This window comes from Toxorhynchites rutilus, chromosome 1, assembly GCF_029784135.1.
Source record: "Toxorhynchites rutilus septentrionalis strain SRP chromosome 1, ASM2978413v1, whole genome shotgun sequence".
Lineage (NCBI taxonomy): Eukaryota > Metazoa > Arthropoda > Insecta > Diptera > Culicidae > Toxorhynchites > Toxorhynchites rutilus.
Window position 1 is genome coordinate 29,748,158 of NC_073744.1, and position 19,063 is coordinate 29,767,220.

The window sequence follows — 19,063 nt, forward strand, 5'->3', positions numbered from 1 at the left end:
ATTGCACAAAGAACACACAGAATGACTAGCAAATCATTCTCGTTGTGCAATTTTCGGTGATTCGAGCTTTAAACGATCAATAACGACGCCGGCCACGTCCTTACAGTCACCAGGGGAAGGGAAGGAATGTTAGTATGATATTCGCCGCCCGAAGGCCAGAAGGGTCGCTTCTATAGCGTGGTTCCCTAGCGTTTATCATGGGAGGGATAGTTGTTAGTAGGGAGAGGTAAAAATCAGGATTCACTGAGGTAAGTGATGTGATTATGTGAACGCGAACTATCGACCACTCGACGAAACAAAAATCCGAAAACCGCATGTGTTACAATACGTGGCAGAGATTATGGTATCCTGAGAAGGAAAACCTGTAAAATAGATTGGACCGGCTTTTTTTCTAGTATTCATCGCACGTACTTTTTATCGAAATTCAATCACTCCGACGGAGATTTAACTGTGGGGAACCTAAAAAAGTAACCGAGAGAATTCCTCCAAAACCAACCGAGCCGGCAATATGTTCCATTATTAATTACGCCTATTCTGTATCGAACTGGGAAACCTGACAAGGTCACCGAGAAAATACTTCTAGAGAAATCGTCCTGACAATATATTCAATTATTACTGCGCGTATGCTTTTTCGTCGTTTCAATTGGTCCTAGAGGAGCTCTCCCGGTCATCCCCTTAGGCCCACGAAAAGACATCTCCACGCCGTCGGGATTGGATTCCTCCATCCGCGAGCAGCCCGAGAAGGCCACCGAGAGAACCCATCCAAAATCAAACGAACCGGCGATATATTCCGTGAAGTTGTGGAAGAGAGCATTGATCGGACAGTTTTGGAAGAATATGAACGACATTGGAAATTCTAGTGTTTCGAATTCATTGGAGCTTTCGTTAAATCGGATCATCTGTTACATAGCTTTGACTCGACTGCTGACAATCTTTGTATTCTCTCTCCATGGTAAAAAGGGAAACCGGGAGAGAGCAGGAAGGAAAGAAGTGTAAAATGTAATTTAAGTCTATGGTAAAATGAGAGTCATGAACGAAAGTATATTTTTCATGTTTAATACGTGTGCCACAAATTCAATTCATTCTCTGGATTATTGTTGGTTCGAGTGGTCGATTTTCTAAAGGAAGAATATTTATTTATGTATTTACATGTATATATATGATATATATGATTTATGATTTTAAATTTAAATTTCTAATTTTATCATAGTTACTTATCTTGCTATGTATGACACACCCTGTGTGTTCTCCAATTCTCATTGCCATATTCTCTCCGGGAAAGCTGTCAGTCCAGAAAAACACATTCCTTCTAGCATATTACATCATGCACTCAACACAAAAACACTCGTTTGCATATGAAAAAGAGGATGGAATAATGAAACGGAAGTAAACCTCGCGCGGGCTGCCAATTGGCGATTCTTCATTCCTCAGTGATAAAATCGATACGGCACAGCCACATATACAATTTCCGCGATAGAAGATGGAGACAAGAGCGCACAACGAACGCGACAAAATAAACCGAGCAAATCAACCTACCTATTCAGGTCCGACTTGAGAGTTTAAACTTCAAATGATGTTCATCCCATCCCATCTCATATCAAAATCGGCAATTACTTTTCGGGCAACTTTGAATTGTTTCTCACTCTGTCTCAAATTGGTGTTCTTTGGAAATCCTAACCGTTGCGATAGAAAGTAATCAACGATAGATTATCGTTGTATTTCACTATCCTCGATAACTGATAGCTTAATAAGAAATGTCAAATAAGAAGACCAACAAGGAATACGATTAAGAATCAAAATTTATTCCCGGGACGGTAGATGGCACCGAACGGGAAATCGATTTTTGCGCTCCGCTTCCGCTTGACACCAAAATACATATTTCACCTTTTGTCATCACGTCATATCTATTGTAAGGATCTTTCCTTCTCGTCTGGCCACTATATCTATGCATCTATCCATCGGAAACCGGCGCTCCCGGGCGCTATTTCAGTCCTCGCGCCACTATCTGCCATCAACGGATATCCAATCCTGCCCCAACTAGACTAGAGAGCTGCCGCATCACTTCATTTTCTTTCAATTTGTTGGCGAATAGCTCGCCGGCCGACGAACGGACCGGGTTGTCTTCCTGTTGTGGCAATGCGGACAATACGCTTCACCTGTCCGCACTCGTCCTCGTCCTGTGAGCAGCAGGGCGAGGATGCAACGAAAACACAGTTTATACGTACGCAAGCCAGCAGGAAGCAGTGCCAGCTCCCTCATAAACCATATAATCTAATAAAAGTCGTTCTACAGCTGCAGCAGCAGCTCTTCATGCGCTTATAGACATAAATTATGTAAGGATAAATCCGGGAAATCTCTACAAATGGTTCAAAAAGTGGTCGTGATGATGGCGTTGGGTGGCGCATTTAGGTTAACTGTGGTCGATTGAGGAAATATCCCCTCCCCCTTTTTTGCATTGGCAGGATATGATGCAAAGGTATGGGAAATGATTTATTCATATTTATTGAAAGAGAAAATTGAACTTAAAAGTGGAATCAAATTTCCACCAAAGCACTCTACCGCTAGTAATATTATCATCGGTCGTTCGCGTCGCCATCGAACAGATCGTCCCATAACTGGCGGTGATGGATTCGCGTAACGGTAATCCGCTTCGAAAGGCCGCGTCCTCAGTGGAAAAATGCTTGTGCTACATTGGGATTGTGGTTGGAATGATTTGATAATCCGTTTAATATTGCAAAACGAGGAACTTTGGCGAAAAGTGAATGCTTGGAATGATGAATCGGCGTTTCAAACATAAAGTACAGCTTTCATATAAGTGGGTAGATACTCATAATTTGAAAAGTAGTATATGGGTACAACCGTTTTGTTTGCCACTATTTATCAGGGCCCGAAATCTTCGAGGATGGAAAATGAAAATCGACTCTCCTCCCAGTAGCTTCGACTAGGACTACTTCGGCATACACCGTCAACATGATTGGAATTGACTAGAAAATGTCGAGAGCGGGGATGACTGATGAACTATTCTAGTAAATGGTTATTCAAATTGACGTGACTAATGAATACAAATTTGCCTGACTTCAATCCACACTACTACTCCCCCTGACACGAATCTCGTTACACAACCTTCTATATAAAATGAAACGAAAACTTGATTTCTGATGTAAAAAAGTAGTTACACCATTGATGGACAGCATCATTCTTTATCAACCGTGAACTCAAATTAACGAACTTAGACAGTTAGCAGAGTAGTATTAGTAAATAGCGTGCAGTTGGGAGGAATTTTAAACAACATTTTAATTCACTTTGTCTCCGAGTTCAATTTTGTGAAATAAAAACAAACAGTGGTGTGTGTAGTTGTAGTGGTCAACAATATCAGGAAGAAATGGAAAATCGATTTTCCTTTGTTTTGTGTTATAACAAAAAAAACAATTGTAATGGGTTGTATCTAGGACACGACCGCAGTTTTCGACGTAGAGCTACGGAATTATATTATTCAATCCACTTGTTTATCACTTCGGATATTATTCAATTTTTTATTACTTCAGTAGACTCGAAAGAGTCGAGTAGAGTCGAAAGCACTTTTCGTTTATTTTGTTCAACTCGCATCAGGGTTTCTCCTTCCCACTCAGATATCGATCACAAACTATGAACCCTTTTGCTCATATATTCCGCTTGAGATGTGATCGAACCCCACAACATGCAACAGTAAGGTTACCCTGCTGGAATCTGAAAGTATACATTCATGTAATATACGTTTATCTAAATAAATGCAGTGTATATCTATATTCCAAAATTCTGGATACTCTTCCATATCCGCACTAGCACAAAAAATTCTCGTATGCTGCTCTTCTTTGTCGTGTGTATGTGTGTGAAATCAGCATTAGGCATGAATGATATCCGCTCGTTGTGTTATGCTCACTCTCATCTGTGTTTTCACTCTATTCTATTTTTGGTTTCCGCCTCTAGCCCTGACATGGGCCCTTGTGGAAAGAAACTCTATTCCATACTCCTCCTTCACCCGACAAGAAAACAATCTTCTCCCGCTCGACGCTCTGCGGCAACCATGTTGCTTCGATAACCACCAAACGAGAAGTGGCGTGGCTTCAAGGTTTGTATTATAAAGATTTAAAACTATTTCAGTTCATTCGTCTCTAGCCTTGAGAAAGGCCCTTGGAAAACTTTACTCTACTCCTGCACTACACCCCCACCCTCATTGCCTTGAGAAAGGCACTCGATCCCTCGTCGTCCAGCTCGTCCAGCAACGATATTGTCCAGTCGGTGTCCACACAAATAATGATAGTGGCTTCAAATCGAGGATGGCTTATTTAAACCAAATATGCTGAAAACGGGCAGAAACGAATGTATCAGTTGCTCGTTATTGACAGCTCTGTTCGGGAATGCACACAAATCGGCAGAACAAATGTATGGGAAAATGAGAATGCTTCAAGTTTTCATTAATTTAAAATGTTTAGGCATTAGTGGACTGTATTGTATAGTATATTAAACGAATCTTAGAGAATTTCCGATTCCATTGGTGTGCAAACTATCGGAATTTGTTCGCTGTGAACATTAATTATTAACGTTAACTTTATTTCACAAAAACGTGACCTTTTTTCTGATTTGGCACCCTTCCTGAAAGACGTAGTTCTACGTCCTAAAAAGTTTCCAAAAGAATACATTTTGCTATATACCATAACGAAAAACTCTCCATTGTATAGCTTATCTTCACTGACGGAAAAAAGTTGAATCTGGATGGTCCTATTGTATACGGGTATACGGAAGAAGGAATAGTATTTTTCAACCAGGAATTTTGGAGGAGGCTCGTGCATGGTTTGGGCGGGATTCTTTGCAACCGGAAAGCTCAAGATAGGTTTCACATTATTCAAGGATTACGTATATGTTCGTATAATTTCGTCACAAAACATTCACATTCCAGCAAAACAATGCTACTATTCATATCAGCAAAGAAACTAAGTGATGGATTAACCCTTTCAGGACCATAAGATGTCCAAGACTAAATATGCCAATACAACACAATATTTTAGCTATTGTGGGTGTAAAATAAGAGAATATCACCAGAACAACATTGCAGGGTGTATAGGTTTCCTATAATTTCATGGGAAATATTTTTCCCTATGGACCATAAAAGTAACTAAATGAAGAGTTAAGTTTATTATATCGATATTTTATTTGTTGCTTTGTAATACAATGTAACACAAGAAACATAATAAAAACAATCAGAAAAGTAAAATAAATAGTTATTTAAGGTATTCTACGAATACCTTATACACATTTATTATATGACCATGTTTGACAGTTCTTTTCTTTTTTGGTTCAGAAACATATTTGCTGCCTTGGACATACGTTTAACTTTGACATTCAGTAAAATAAAATATCGATTCAATAATAATTGAACAATCGATAACGATTTTCGTATAAGGGAAAAATATTTCCCTTGGTCGTGAAAGGGTTAAGGACCAAAAACTGATTTTTTTGAGAATGGCCGGCTCGCTCTCCAGACTTGAATCCTGTAGAAAATCTTAGGGGGATCCTTGTACGCAAAATCTACACTGAGGGTAAGCCGATTGAAGAGCTCAAGGTCGCAATTTCGGAAACATGGAAGAATATCGAGAAATACGTTCAGCAAAATTTCGTAAATAGTATGCCAACACGAATTTTCAGGTTATGAGCCGAAATGGCAAGATTACCAATTATTGACATATAAATCAGCCGATCGTTTCGAATTTTTCATTGACAATAGTTATGAATTTCGAAATGGTCTTGTAGAAACTGGACAGCTGAAATCGTCATATTTAAGCACAATAAATAAACAAACAACTCTTTCGAACGAAATTGACGTTAAATATACTTTATTCTAAGCATTCTACAATGTATGAATGTATCTTGTTGAAATTCTAACTGATTGTGTTGCAACAAAATAAATCATGGTGGTCTTATAGAAGTTGGACAGGGTGTATATGTCAAACCACGTTGAACTAAAACATTGATACCTACATGCATACGTGATACATGAGAGAGAAACGAATTCATTTTGAGCTGAGTCACTTCAATGTGCAATAAAATCCATTTATCGGGGAAGAATGAAATGAGATAGTCGAGTTGTAGATTGAGGTACGCCTGAATGCATTCTGTTGGGGTTTTGTTTGGGTAATCATAACTTACATACGCCCAACAAGTTTTATGTTTTTATAAGTAGGGGAGGTGGGGGAATACGGACATATTAAGAAGAACTTCACTTATATCTTTCGAAACTCATGTTTCTCCAAAGTTAAATGCAGTTTCTTGCATTTCAATATACTGTTTTTCGAATTAATCGGTCGAATGTTCTTCAATGTTTTTACTAAAATAAGAAGTCATAGGAAGGTTGTGTATGAGACACGACCGCATAGTTGACGTAGGATTCCGTTAGGCTATCTGTTGCATGCTGATTTTGGATATGTTTGAAGAATGACATCGATAAACTCATTGATAATGATTTGGAGGCCCTGAAAAGAGCCGCTATGTTTGGTTGTTGGGCATTGTTTGTTCATTTCACCAGTATTTACAATCGAGTGATGATGACAGAAGGATCGTCCTAATCGTTGGATGGTGCGTCTTACGATAGAAGATGCCGAAGTGGAATGAGGTATGATGAAAACCGCCGACTGTGGCCTTAGACGAAATGCCTCCTGTGTTTTGTACGGATGAAATGAAGAAAAAAATCTCACCAATGTTGTATAAAATAATTATCAATATCGAACACAATTATCAATTTTTCTCATCAGTAAAAACATGTTACTTTAATATAGAGAAAATATATTTGAAATGGAAAAGGTGATTTTCCAAAGGTTCCTAATACAAATTTTATTTGCTAGAAATAATCGTATCACTCACCTTACTCGCAATATAAAAAGCCCCCTACTTGCATATATTTGCAATGCTGATTTCTCCTGGCACCTTGATTTAGAAATCTCTGTTGGGGAATATATTTCGGTGGGATAAAAGTTCCCCCTACTTTGATGTTTTGGCAATGCCGATTTCTCCGTATCTTCAATTTCGATCAACCAGAATGAGGTATTTCCGTTTGGGGATTTTTCGAGTGTTCGATAGTTAGTTTCACGTAATATATTATTTATTATTTATTTTTAAATCCATCAGGAAATAACTGACCAGTAATTGTAAGTACATGAGCCGCCGCATGTGTTGTCAATTTCGACCAATCAGAAGTGGGTATTTCCGTTAGGATAGGGGTTGAGAATTTTCAATTGTTCGATAGTTTTTTTCATGACATATATTATTTTATTCAATGTAACAAAATGTTAAGGAGTGCCGAAATCGATTGACGCAAAAATCTCATCAATCCATCATGAAGTGACTGATTAACACGTTGACTGCCACGTCAGTCACCGGTGACTGACAGTATAACATATGATAATAAAGGTAACTAATATAAGCATATAAGCTTATAAGCATTCTCTTTCGAACAAAAATACCTTCCACTGCCATAAGAAACTATGGCCCTAATACTTTTTTTTAAATTTCCATTGAATCACTATAAAACCGTGGCACTCAACGTTTTAATAAGCATTTGAAATTGTACAATTTTCCCGATGTGCTCGATTTTCGATTTTCAATTTGTACCCCAATATGTTCCCGAAAGACTCAATCCTGCGTCAAAACAAACCGAAAAGTGAAACATTTTTTCGATGATTAGCCGCATGGACATATAGTGGGAGGAATATGAACAGATTTGTAATATTTACGTATGTATATCTTCGAATGAAGCGAAAAACTGAACAATTTATAATTTCCCGATAATGCCAAGAACGAGCGGCGACAAGCCAAGTAATCCGAATTAGCGCTACCGGCGTCAAGCGAATATTTCTTTACGAAACGTGCGGACGCCAAAGTGTTGATACAGTCGGAAGTTATCTCGAAGGATCCTTAAACACTAGTACAAAACAAGTTATTTCATTTTGATTTGAACCAATTTCACGAAGCTTTTACGATTTCAACGAAACGATTTTTCATGTAATCTTTCGGCTTTCTTATGTGCGTTTCAAAGATTTTTGACGAAGAACTACGTCTTTCAGGAAGGGTGCTAAATCAGAAAACCTGTCACGTTTTTATGAAATAAAGTTAACGTTAATAACTATTTTGGCCGCGAACGGATTTTGGCGATATACATAGTAAACGAATCGGAAATTCCCTAAGATTTGTTTGATATGCTATACATTAGAATCTCCTGGTTTGTAAATGGTTAAAATACATGAAAACTTTAAGCATTCCCATTTTCTCATACATTTGTTCTGTCCATTTGTGTGCTTTCCCGAACAGCGCTGTCAATAACGAGCAACTTATCGACGAACAGCGAAGGGGAAATCGTAGGATTTAAAGTCTGCGTGAAAAAAGGAAAAGAAGAACAATGAAGGGGAATACTTGCCTAGAGTATAAACAGTGGATCTCGCTAAGGCAAAATTTCATTCGGCATCGGACTGTCCAGTCCAGTTCACTTTGCTTTCGCTGCGCTTCGATCTAAGATTGGACCCCACCAGTGGTAATCCAACTTGGATATCGTCGTGTGGTTTTTTCAGTTCGTTTTTGGCGTTATTTGTATCGTGTGTTTTTCTTTCCGCGTCATAAATCGGGCGCTTCGCGTAGTGTGTGATGGGCAAGAAGAACAGGAAGGCTGGCTCGAGCACTGCAAAAAGCGAATGCATTGCAAGGGGCAATCAAATTTCGAGGCAAGCGTCATCTAGAGAAACACGCGATGTTGGTGCAGTGAAAAGTGCTCGCACTGAACCGAGCCTTCGCGAGTGTGACACCGCATCGAACAACAGCGAAGTAGGCGACTTCGGCGCGTCGGTCGAAAATGTAAACGCCTTTACCCAGGCAGCAACCAAAATCAAGCTCCCCCCGCTGGTGGTGAAGGCGGTCGCTCTTGACAAACTCATCAACGAATTCGCATCGATGGGTGTTACAGCAGAGTACAAGCTGTGTGGTATAATTCAGTCTTTTTCCAAGCAGTTAACATTGTTTGTTTTTCGTCATCATAAGGGCTTCGTTGGTGCCTTTGACATTGCAAGAATGCATTAAACTGACGTTATGGCGAAGCAGGCATTAAGGTTGGACACAACCTTCTATATATATTTTTTCCTTCCACCTCGATATATTTCACTTCTGTTTCTCGTAGCCGTTTCATTAACACGTTGAGCCCCGCGTCGATCCCTAGGTGCTGACTTTGAGCTTTTTGGTAGGAAAGCACTGACCGACTGGGACTGACAGTTACAAAATAAGAAAATTAAAATATATAGGGGAAAATCGGTTAAAATGAACACCCTAAGGAATATGCCCATTTACTTCGTCCACATACTGCTACAATTTCCGTTCTTCGATTAATATAATAGTTAATATAATGTTCAAGACATCAAACGGTTTTCATTATAAAAAAAACAGGAGGTGGGTTATATCTATGGTATAACCGCAAGGGTGATGTAGGACTATCGTTGATTTAGAGATCATTTGTATGAAGTTGAATCTGAATTCATTCTGAATGAATGAATATTTGGAGAACTTCGAAAACGAGAGCGTTACGTTGGAGGCACAAGGTTTTATGCATCCAATATTGGATACGGAAATATCCTACTGATGGGGAAGAATAATCTTCAGAAGCTATCCTGTTGATTGCGATTGATTGAAAAATCACAAAACCTAATGTATTTGGTCACAGTGTTACATGGATAGAAAACATTAAAATAAAATCTTTCATATGAATGTAAATTTAAATTCCCAGAGGAACTGGCAGATTATTTTCAGTAACGATTAGATATTTCCACATTTTCCTCGATATTGGAAGCCCACCAGTGGTTAATGCTAACTCGATAACCATCTGTTAATAGCACTTGATTGAAACATATTTGGTCACAGTGTTACATGGATAGAAAACATTCAAATAAACTCTTTCACATGAATGTATTTTTAAATTCCTAGAGGAACTGGCAGATTATTTTCCGGATCTTTCTCGATCCAAACGGAAAGAATTCCGTGCATGTATGTGTGTGTGTGTGTGTAGCGGCTGCTTCGAGATCTTCCCGGGGAACCGTTTGTAGCATCACTCTCCTCCTGATGGATTCCCTTCTGGCCTAAGGTGCACAAACAGGCTCTTGGTGACACCGTTCATCCGCGCTTTGATGATAAATGAAGAGCTTCACCACAACAGCGACAACATGCTCCAATCGCTGTTCAATTAGAACTGAGTGGATTTCCGAGCGGCGCTCGCTTATATACCGATTGGTGATTTCAATAGCCTATTTTGAAAGCAAATTTAAGACTATTGAAACAAGTTTTTGGATCAGAAAGTAACAAGTATAGAACGCGTAGACATTTTATCTTTCGATCGAAGTGTTTATCATACCATTTCGTTCAATTGTTTAGGAGCTATTAACGCTCAAAATCTCGGTCTCCGGCGTAACGCTTTCGTTTTCGAAACTTTGATTTTACACCCCGGTATAAAAATGAAAGACGTAGTCCTACGTCAATAAAAATAGTACATTTTTCATTAGAAGAAAATAAGATGTAAAATCGATCATTTTTTTATCGTGCGGTTAAAATGATCACATGGTGGTGGTAAAATGAACAATAACACATATCATGCTAAATGGGATAGATTTATGCGTTGTTCCTTACCTAAATTTGTTTAAATAATTATTGAAATAGTAGGTACATGTATGAATCAAGCTGAGCTCATTCACCATTCATTCATTCCGAAAAGGTAGTAAGAAGCACATAACGCTTCAATATTGAGGTTTGTTTTGGTTGAGGTGGCATTTTTTTTCAGGGTCAAAGCCACCAAAGGAACCCCTTGAAAAGCAACAATCGATGAGGTGGATCAGCTTTGGAAAACATGACATTCTTAGTCGTTATCCAGTGGTGGCTCATTTTGCCCCAAACAACAAAGTAATTTCGAATGCGAATTAAGCACTGAAACCAAACAAAATATTTGTTTACCTTTCATTGAATATGTGAACAGTTGTCCAAACTGACGATTTGTCGAAGATATCAGGTCGAATAATTTAAATTTCACGGGAAATTCCTTAAATACAATGCGCACAAAATTACATCAAAATGCCTACCGTGAGAGAAATTTCTGTTTTCATTTATTATTTTTCACATTTGACAGTTTCATGCATAACAGGGTGTCTTAAACAGCTTCAAATGTTCTATGAATAGGATAATGAAGAAGTATCAATTTGTTTATAGTTAAATTATCGAAGTTTGAGCTTTGGTTCATTTTACTAACCCTGTTCATTTTAACCTCATTTCCCCTATATGGTTTGCATTCGGGTGTATTACAAAATGTAACTACTTCCTAGTCTAATGTCTGACTATTATCTATCTACTTATCATACTCATTGAATGTATCTTTGGGAGTTGGGAGTTGGCTGAATGGAAAGCGCAGCACGGAAAAATCGGGGCCCAACGTATTAAGAGGTATTAACACTCAAAATCTTGTTGCTCCGACGTAACGCTCTCATTTTCGAAACTTTGAACTTACACCCCAGTATAGAAACGGAAGACGTAGTGCTACGTCAAAATATCGCAATTTAACTAAGCTAACCTGTGTTTAGAGAACCAAACCCATAGCTCTCGGCAAACTGTTGCCAGTAATTGCAGTCCAGCAGGATTTTTCGGATCGAATGAAAACAGTGCTATTTTTTTTTTGCCTATTTTTGGATGGTTGCATTTTTATTCAATGTATCGCTAGTTTCGTAAACCTACTTGTGTGTGTGTGTGTTTATATAAGAAGATCCTTACCGGTTTAATAGCATGATTATTATTCACTTACAAAGAATCTTAACGTGTTTTCTTAATTTTTGTCTCATTTCTTTTATCTCTTTGTTTATTTGTTTTCTAGTTTTTTTTGTTTGTTTGTATACTTTCTAAACTGACACGATAATCTTCGGATTAAACATTCATATATATGTATATTTTGTTTTTAAAATGGATTGTATTAAATGATAGATTCACTTCAACGCCCGTAGTTGTTTTTGTTTTGCTTTCCTTCTTTGTTTTTCAATTTTTTGCTTTCTTCAAGAACGTCGTCCCATTTGTGTTGCATGTGATAACAACATCCTAAACACAATAATTGTATACATAAAGTTTCGCGCACAAGTACCGCCGCCGCCACCGACAGACAGTGTTGTTCTGCGCGTGCTTCCCGTGCACAACACGCGACCATTTTCCGGTGCAGTGTCTCTTTCCACAATCGCAGGGTGTGTGTGTGTGTGTTGTCACTCGAGATATAAATACTCCATATCAAAAATATATATATATATATCCTATATCCATCCATCCTATGTTTTGTAGTTTGTGGTCATCCACCCATGTTCCGCTTTTTCTCTCTCTATGTCTCTGTCTCAGTCTCACATTGTGAGAAACAAAAGCAAAAATCGGTTTAGCTTATCCACTATCGTGTCAAAAAAAAGAGAAAGAGGAGGGGGAGAGGGAGAGGTGGAGCGTTTCAAAATTGGGACGAGCATCCCCACGAGATGCGGCGCGCTGCGGTTGTTTTGTTTTTGGGAGGGGAAATATTTTGCCTTAGCTTCTAATAAGTCACATTTTTCCAGTTGGTATTAGCGTTTCGTTTTTTTGTTTGTTTTTGTTTTTATTGGCTCTCTGTGTTCAGACATAATGGATATTGATTTGTAGTTTGTGGTGGTTGGCTCATTTGTGCTTTTTCAAATGATTCAGTTTGGTTAGGTGCAAACGTAAGGCGCTACATTGTTACCGAGAGCCAAACAAGCAACTATGGGAACTTCAGTTTATGTTTTCGATCAGAAACTTCGTTTATTTTAGTTGACAAAAAAGGAACGATACAAAAACGTCGGGAATGGTTTGCAACACAATGGATCGGTTTGGCAAAATTGTTTTCCAGGTATACAAAACAAAAGCTTATCCCCTTTTCACTGCCGGTGATAGTTCGAACAAGTGACTGTTGTGTTTTTTTTTGTTCAGTCGCGAAGGTTACAGGCCGAACTATTCCGAGCCCCGGATGACAACGGCACCGGATGGAATATTGCCTTGATCGAATTTCCGCACACGATGGGATGGAAATTGCATTTACCTCTTATTTTAGCTCACGGGGCTCGCACCTATGGTATGGCGCCAATGAATGGTGTATTCCTCTCAGGGAAGGCGGAATATTGTCCATTTGGATTTGCATTTTGTCCACAAAAAGCGAATGGATTCGTTGACCTGGCGATAGTGAATACTGGTTCGCCACTAGAAAAAATGGGTAGGTTATATCTATGATATAACCGCAAGGTTGACGTGGGACTACCTTAGCTTAGCAATCATTTGTTTGTATTGATTAAATTTTTGATTGAATGACACAATTTCCTAATTCAATCGAATACAATATATTTGCTTTGTGAATGAAGAGATTGAATAAATTGCCATGTAAGGTCAATTCATGGATTGTGATAGACTATGTTTTTCGTTACAAATAAATTGAGGGACAGTCCTTTTACGTTTGGTATGATGCTTAGGACAAAATATGTGAACGGAAGAATTATCAAACGTTTATTTAATTTTACTTTTCCCTCTGAAGTCGCCACTCTCAAGTGTACGTACTTCTCGAACCGTGAATTTGCTTGATTTGATGAACTTCAGGCACTCAGTTTCGATTTTGACATGTACTTCGAATGTATGTTGATCAATCAATAGGCGCTATCGCAGCAAATGGTTATTAATTTTTTACCTAATCATCAAATGGTATGCGTAGAAATTCAGTGAGCAGTGAGCTATCAATTGATACAAACATCTTTCCGATCCAGTAAGAAATGTTCGAGTTATAGGCATTCGGAATCTTTCATTTTTCCCTGCATGTTCTGTGTTTGGGTTTTCATTTTACCCCCCATATACTCCGGTTAGACGTAGTCCCACGTCAAAAAGATCAACGGAACCGATAAAAACGATGCGCGTGTGGAAGTTTAAGGGGGCGTGCTTCGGGATGGCAGAATTAAAACTCAAACCAATATAGATTCTTTCTTTCGCTCAAACTTTTCATCTCGTTTTTTTCTAAAATCCTAAGGCTAACACGATCGCACTTTCTTTTGTATTATTGGGTATTTCTTTTGCTGTTTTTTGTGTTTCAAAATTCATTTAAAAAAAATTGTGGTGAAAAAAAAGGTCATCTACCGCTACTATTCTATCCGATAATGCTGATTTGTAAATAAAATAATTACGTGTAAAATACAATATATTATGAGCTAGCAAGTATAGTAGTAGATGGGTGTGTTTTTGTTTATTTTGGGGGCGGAGCGACACCATAACTTAAACCCTACATTCACGCTACACGATGATTCTGCGAGCTGATTTACCTAATGTATAAAGGAAGGGATCGCATTGTTACGGTTGTTGTCCTATTGTTTCATTGTTGCTTACTCTCTGGCTGTCTGCTGGCGTCAAGAGGCGTCATAAATACGTGGGGCGTGGTTTGGGAGTGGTGTTCGGTGATCGGGGGATGGATAAGAACAAAATACTCACGATCCTCGCGCGCACATAGCCACAACTCATTCTTGCTTTCCTTTAAAAAAATCCTCACGCTCGTATCGTTCGTTCGCTCGCACTCTCATACCGGAAAACCAACTCAGGAGGGGGGAGTGAAAGATGAAAAAAATAATAGCAAAAAAAAAAAAGAATGCAGTCCTGTGGTCCTCCTGGTCTCTACAGCTTTAACAGCTTGGGAGCACTTATCTCTGGCTGTTCGTCGGAATTGTTGTCACAGTAGAGCGGACGCTTCTGGCTGTTGCTGCTCTGAGAATCGCTGTCGACCGCAACCTCCGCGTCGGCAGTGCAGAGGCTGGCCACGGCTGCGGTGGTAGCTTTCACGGCCGGAGGTTCATCTAAACTGTCGCCGGATTTGGTGCAATCATCTAAGCTATCGGCGGGAAGGTCCTTCGCGTCGTCATTTGCGGTGGGCGCCGCCGAGTTCTCCAACTCTCCAACCGTTCCATTCTCCGAACCATCCATACTGTCCACGTTGGTGTTTCCATTGGTAAGCACCGTGTCGCTGTCCATATTACTCTCATCCGAGGGTGCCCCGTTCTGTGAGTTCTCGTCATGATCCGCATCCAGGGAGCTACCGTTCGACGCCGCCGCCGCCACGACCCCATTACTTTCCGGCATATCCTTCAGCAGCTCCGGTTGCAGGTCAACTGCAACATAATGAGCCCATAGGGCCAACTCAACATTGTGCGCCGTCCACTTCTTCACCTTCCCATCCCCATTCTCCTCGGCTCCGTTGCTCTCGGTCTCGTCTCCTCCAGCGTGAATTTCCTTGTTCAGCCTATCCATCGTCTGTTGGATACTCGCCACAAACTTCAGATATTCCTTCGCGGTGTAGTCAATGCTCTCGAAGTCCGGAACGGCCATCAGGCACTCGTCCGCCATGAAGGGGGCGCTCTCTGGCAACGCCGCAGCCAGCAGTGCGGACGCCATCGTGATGCCAACTCCCTTCAGATTCGACAGCGCATTCAGCGCCTGCTCCAGGTTGGGCAGCTTGCGGAACGCCTTCTTCGTTTCCATGTACACGGCGCGCGGCGTGTTGATCTTGATCAGATGGGTCAGCTGCGGATAGAACTTCCCCCGGGTTTGCTTCCATTCCATCGTCTGCACCAGCTCTTCGTGCACCAGGTGGGCATCCTTGCCACGACTCTTGATCAGCTTGGGCAGCGTGTTCTGGTACCACTCGTCCAGTCGGATCAGCTTCTCGGACTTTTTGCCGGTGCCTCGTTTTTCCGCTCGTAGCCTCAAGGCCTGCGGGTATAGCCCCAGCACGTACTCGAATTGGGCCGAGGTACCGCTTTGGAAGAAGGTGGTGCTGTTAGTGAAGACGGACATTTTATATCTGAAAGAAGGGAGATGGAGAAGAAAAAAGATGCTATTACTATGAGTATGCCAATAGGTTTTGTCTGTGTTTGCATCGAGAATGTGATGTAAGAACATTATAAGAACATATAAGAACATTTTAAATCAAAAGATTTGAATGCTATGAAGAACACCCTTTGAATATATTACTATTATATAATACTAAATATTAAAATCAAGAACGTTGTTTCTCGTTCAAAATAGAAGAATCGTATGAAACGAAGGGTGTTCAAGTTTTGTAGGTACACACTCAAAAGAAATACCTCAAATTTAAGTTGACCAAATTTTGATCGTTCTACCCTTAGTTCCTAATTCCAGTTCCCGGGTCATATTCGAATACTATTATGAATTCAAATACCAGACTTCATATTCCAAATCCTCTCACTAATTTACACACTCATTCATGCTTTGATTCACTCGCTAGCTCAACTATATTCCAACTTTGAAGCTGCGAGTTAGCTGCTATCTGGACTTCGTTAACTCATTCACTTACTAACTTACTAACTTATTCGCTCACTAACCATTGACTCGCTAACATACTAACTTGTTCACTCACTGATTCATCCCCTAACTGACCCATTCCGTCAATAACTCACTAACTGATTCACTCACTAACTTAATCAATCATCAACTCATTCATTCACTAACTCATTCGCTCATTAACTCACTAACCCGTTCGCTCACCGACTCATTCACTCATTGATTCATTTACTCACAGCCTCATTCACTCACTTACATTCGAGTAAGTGTGATCCGGGTGAACACGCTGTGGACAAATGGTTTTCGGGTGAACGTTATATAACCCTCAGATTCTTCTTTTTCGATGACACTAACGATGCTCGAGAAACTTCGCTGTCTCGACGTAACCTTACTTGCGTCATAATACGGACTTGGTTCAGATTTCTATGCCAAATAACACACGCGTTGATTGTATCCTGAATGACACATTCAAGAAGATGAGTGTACAAGTTGAAAGATTGGAAGAAAGTTTCTCAACGAAAAATGTCCCAGCCAGAACACGGAGCTCCGGGCATAATATGAGGAAAGGAGTGTAAGTGACTTGATAGATTTCTCTTCATCAACTTTTGACGTAGAACTACGCGTTTCATTAAGGGTGCCAGATCAGAAAACAGGCTACGTTTTTATAAAATAAAGTTAACGTTAATAACTATTTTTGCCGCAAACGGATTTTGACAATTTACATACCAAACGAATCTGAAATTCCCTAAGATTTGTTTCTTATGCTATATACCAGAATCCCCTGGTGTGTAAATGGTTTAAATTGATGAAAATTAGAAGCATTTCCATTTTCCCATACATTTGTCATTTGGGAGCTTCCCTACCCATGCCGTCAGCAGCGAGCAACTTATTGGAATGATTCAAAGTCTCCATGAACAAAGAAAAGAAAAAGAAGATGAAGAACGAAGAAGAATATTTGCCTAGAGCATAAATATTGGATCTTGCTGAGGACAACTTTCAGTATCGTTCTAGATACGAATCAATGAACATCGCTTGTTCTTCCTTGTTTTGCGTCATGACATGTCTTCGCACAAAGAAGAAGAGTACAAAACGAAGGACTTGAACAAAATAACAGCGTGGTTCTACGTCATCAATGTGGTCGTGTCTTGAACATAACCTCCTATATTTTTTTTCTTTAGTTGATAACTAAACTGCAAAAGCGTTCCAGTTTGCTATACACGTTTTGAGTTTGCTATACAATCCAACAGATTAGGTACTCACCTATCTTTCACAATACAGCTGGGCAATGTGTTTACAGCTAAGTTATGGCCAAAATAGAGAATCGATGTAGAGAAATCGATGATTTCATTTTGAGCCCCTCATATGTGTGATGTGGAGCTCTCAGATTACAAATACTGATTTTTGAATTCCGAGTTTCAAATTCCCGATTAAAATGCCGGTTACATAATTCAAAATACCGATTCCAGACTTCTAGACTCCAGATTCTAAATCCAAAATCGAGATACGTTCTCCAGATCATTGAATCCAGTAGAAAAATCTACACTTAATTCTCAGATCCCGAATCCGGATTTAGGTTTCAAATTTGAATTCCCGAATCAGATTTCCCAAATCCACAGAGTCAAATTTTGATCCCTAATTTTGATTTTTGATTCAAACCCCAAAATGAAAAAATGAAAAATGATTCAGAATACAACATCTGGATGTCTGGATTTGGATCTAGTTAGCCGATTCCATGTTCAGTCTGTAGATTCCAGGTTCTGAATACGGTAGCCTTCATGCTCCAAAGATTTTTCATATAATCATGATATAAAAAATGCCTTCTTTCAGACCCCGGATCCAGAATCCCGATTCAGATTCCGAATTAAGCTTTCCAGTTAAAAATATTTATTATGATTCGCAATTGAGCAGCAAGATTCAGATCACTGGAGTAGGATTCTCAAATGAGAATCCCGATTCAGAATCCAAAATACTGTTCGGATAATTGATTTAGAAATATTTCCGATTTCACGGTTCAGCCGCCAACTCCAGGTTCGAATCTATGAGTAAGAATTCTAAATTTTCCCATATCTCGATTTCAGATTTCAATTTACGTTTTCTCATACATTTGAAATCAGAACCTAGATTTGAGATCTTTATTCAGCATCCAAAATAAGAGAAAAAGAGAGAGAAAGACAGAAAGAAAGTGAGAGAAACAGAGAGAAAAAAAGATGGAAAGAAAAACAGAAACACCGAGAGATAAAGAAACAGAAAAAGAGAAAGAACGAAAGAAAGATAGAGAGAAAGAGAGGAAAAAAAGAGTTATAGAAAGGGAGAAAGGAGAGAGAAGGAGAGAGAGAGAGGAGAGAGAAGGAGAGAGAGAGAGAGAGGAGAGAGAAGGAGAGAGAGGAGAGAGAAGGAGAGAGAGAGTAGAGAGAAGGCGTGAGAGAAAGGAGAGAGAAGGAGAGAGAGAAAGGAAAGAGAAGGAGAGAGAGGAGAGGAGAGAGGAGAGGGGAGAGAGGAGAGAAGGAGAGAGAAGAGAGAAGGAGAGAGAAAGGAGAGAGGAGAGATAGGAGAGAGGAGAGAGAGGAGAGAGAGGAGAGAGAGAGGAGAGAGAGAGGAGAGAGAGAGGAGAGAGAGGAGAGAGAGAGGAGAGAGAGGAGAGAGAGAGGAGAGA

General features: G+C 39.6%; 2 protein-coding genes across 3 annotated transcripts in view; both read right to left on the reverse strand.

The window, feature by feature from the left end:
- The window catches only part of LOC129762793 (uncharacterized), a 366,458-nt gene that overhangs the window by 219,842 nt on the left and 127,553 nt on the right, over window positions 1-19,063 (reverse strand). The gene's annotated exons all lie outside the window — the stretch shown is intronic.
- LOC129762794 (uncharacterized) overlaps window positions 11,726-19,063 on the reverse strand; it is a 109,756-nt gene continuing 102,418 nt past the window's right edge. The window contains exons 2-3 of one of the 2 annotated variants that reach the window (XR_008740718.1): window positions 14,446-15,910; window positions 11,726-14,381 (exon numbers count right to left, since the gene is read on the reverse strand). Coding sequence is in view for 1 of the 2 variants with exons in the window: in XM_055761334.1 (XP_055617309.1) it covers window positions 14,728-15,903 (1,176 nt within the window). In the remaining variant the exon portion in view is untranslated. Of the gene's footprint in view, window positions 15,911-19,063 lie in introns of both variants that reach the window. The other variant, XM_055761334.1, reaches the window with a different exon arrangement.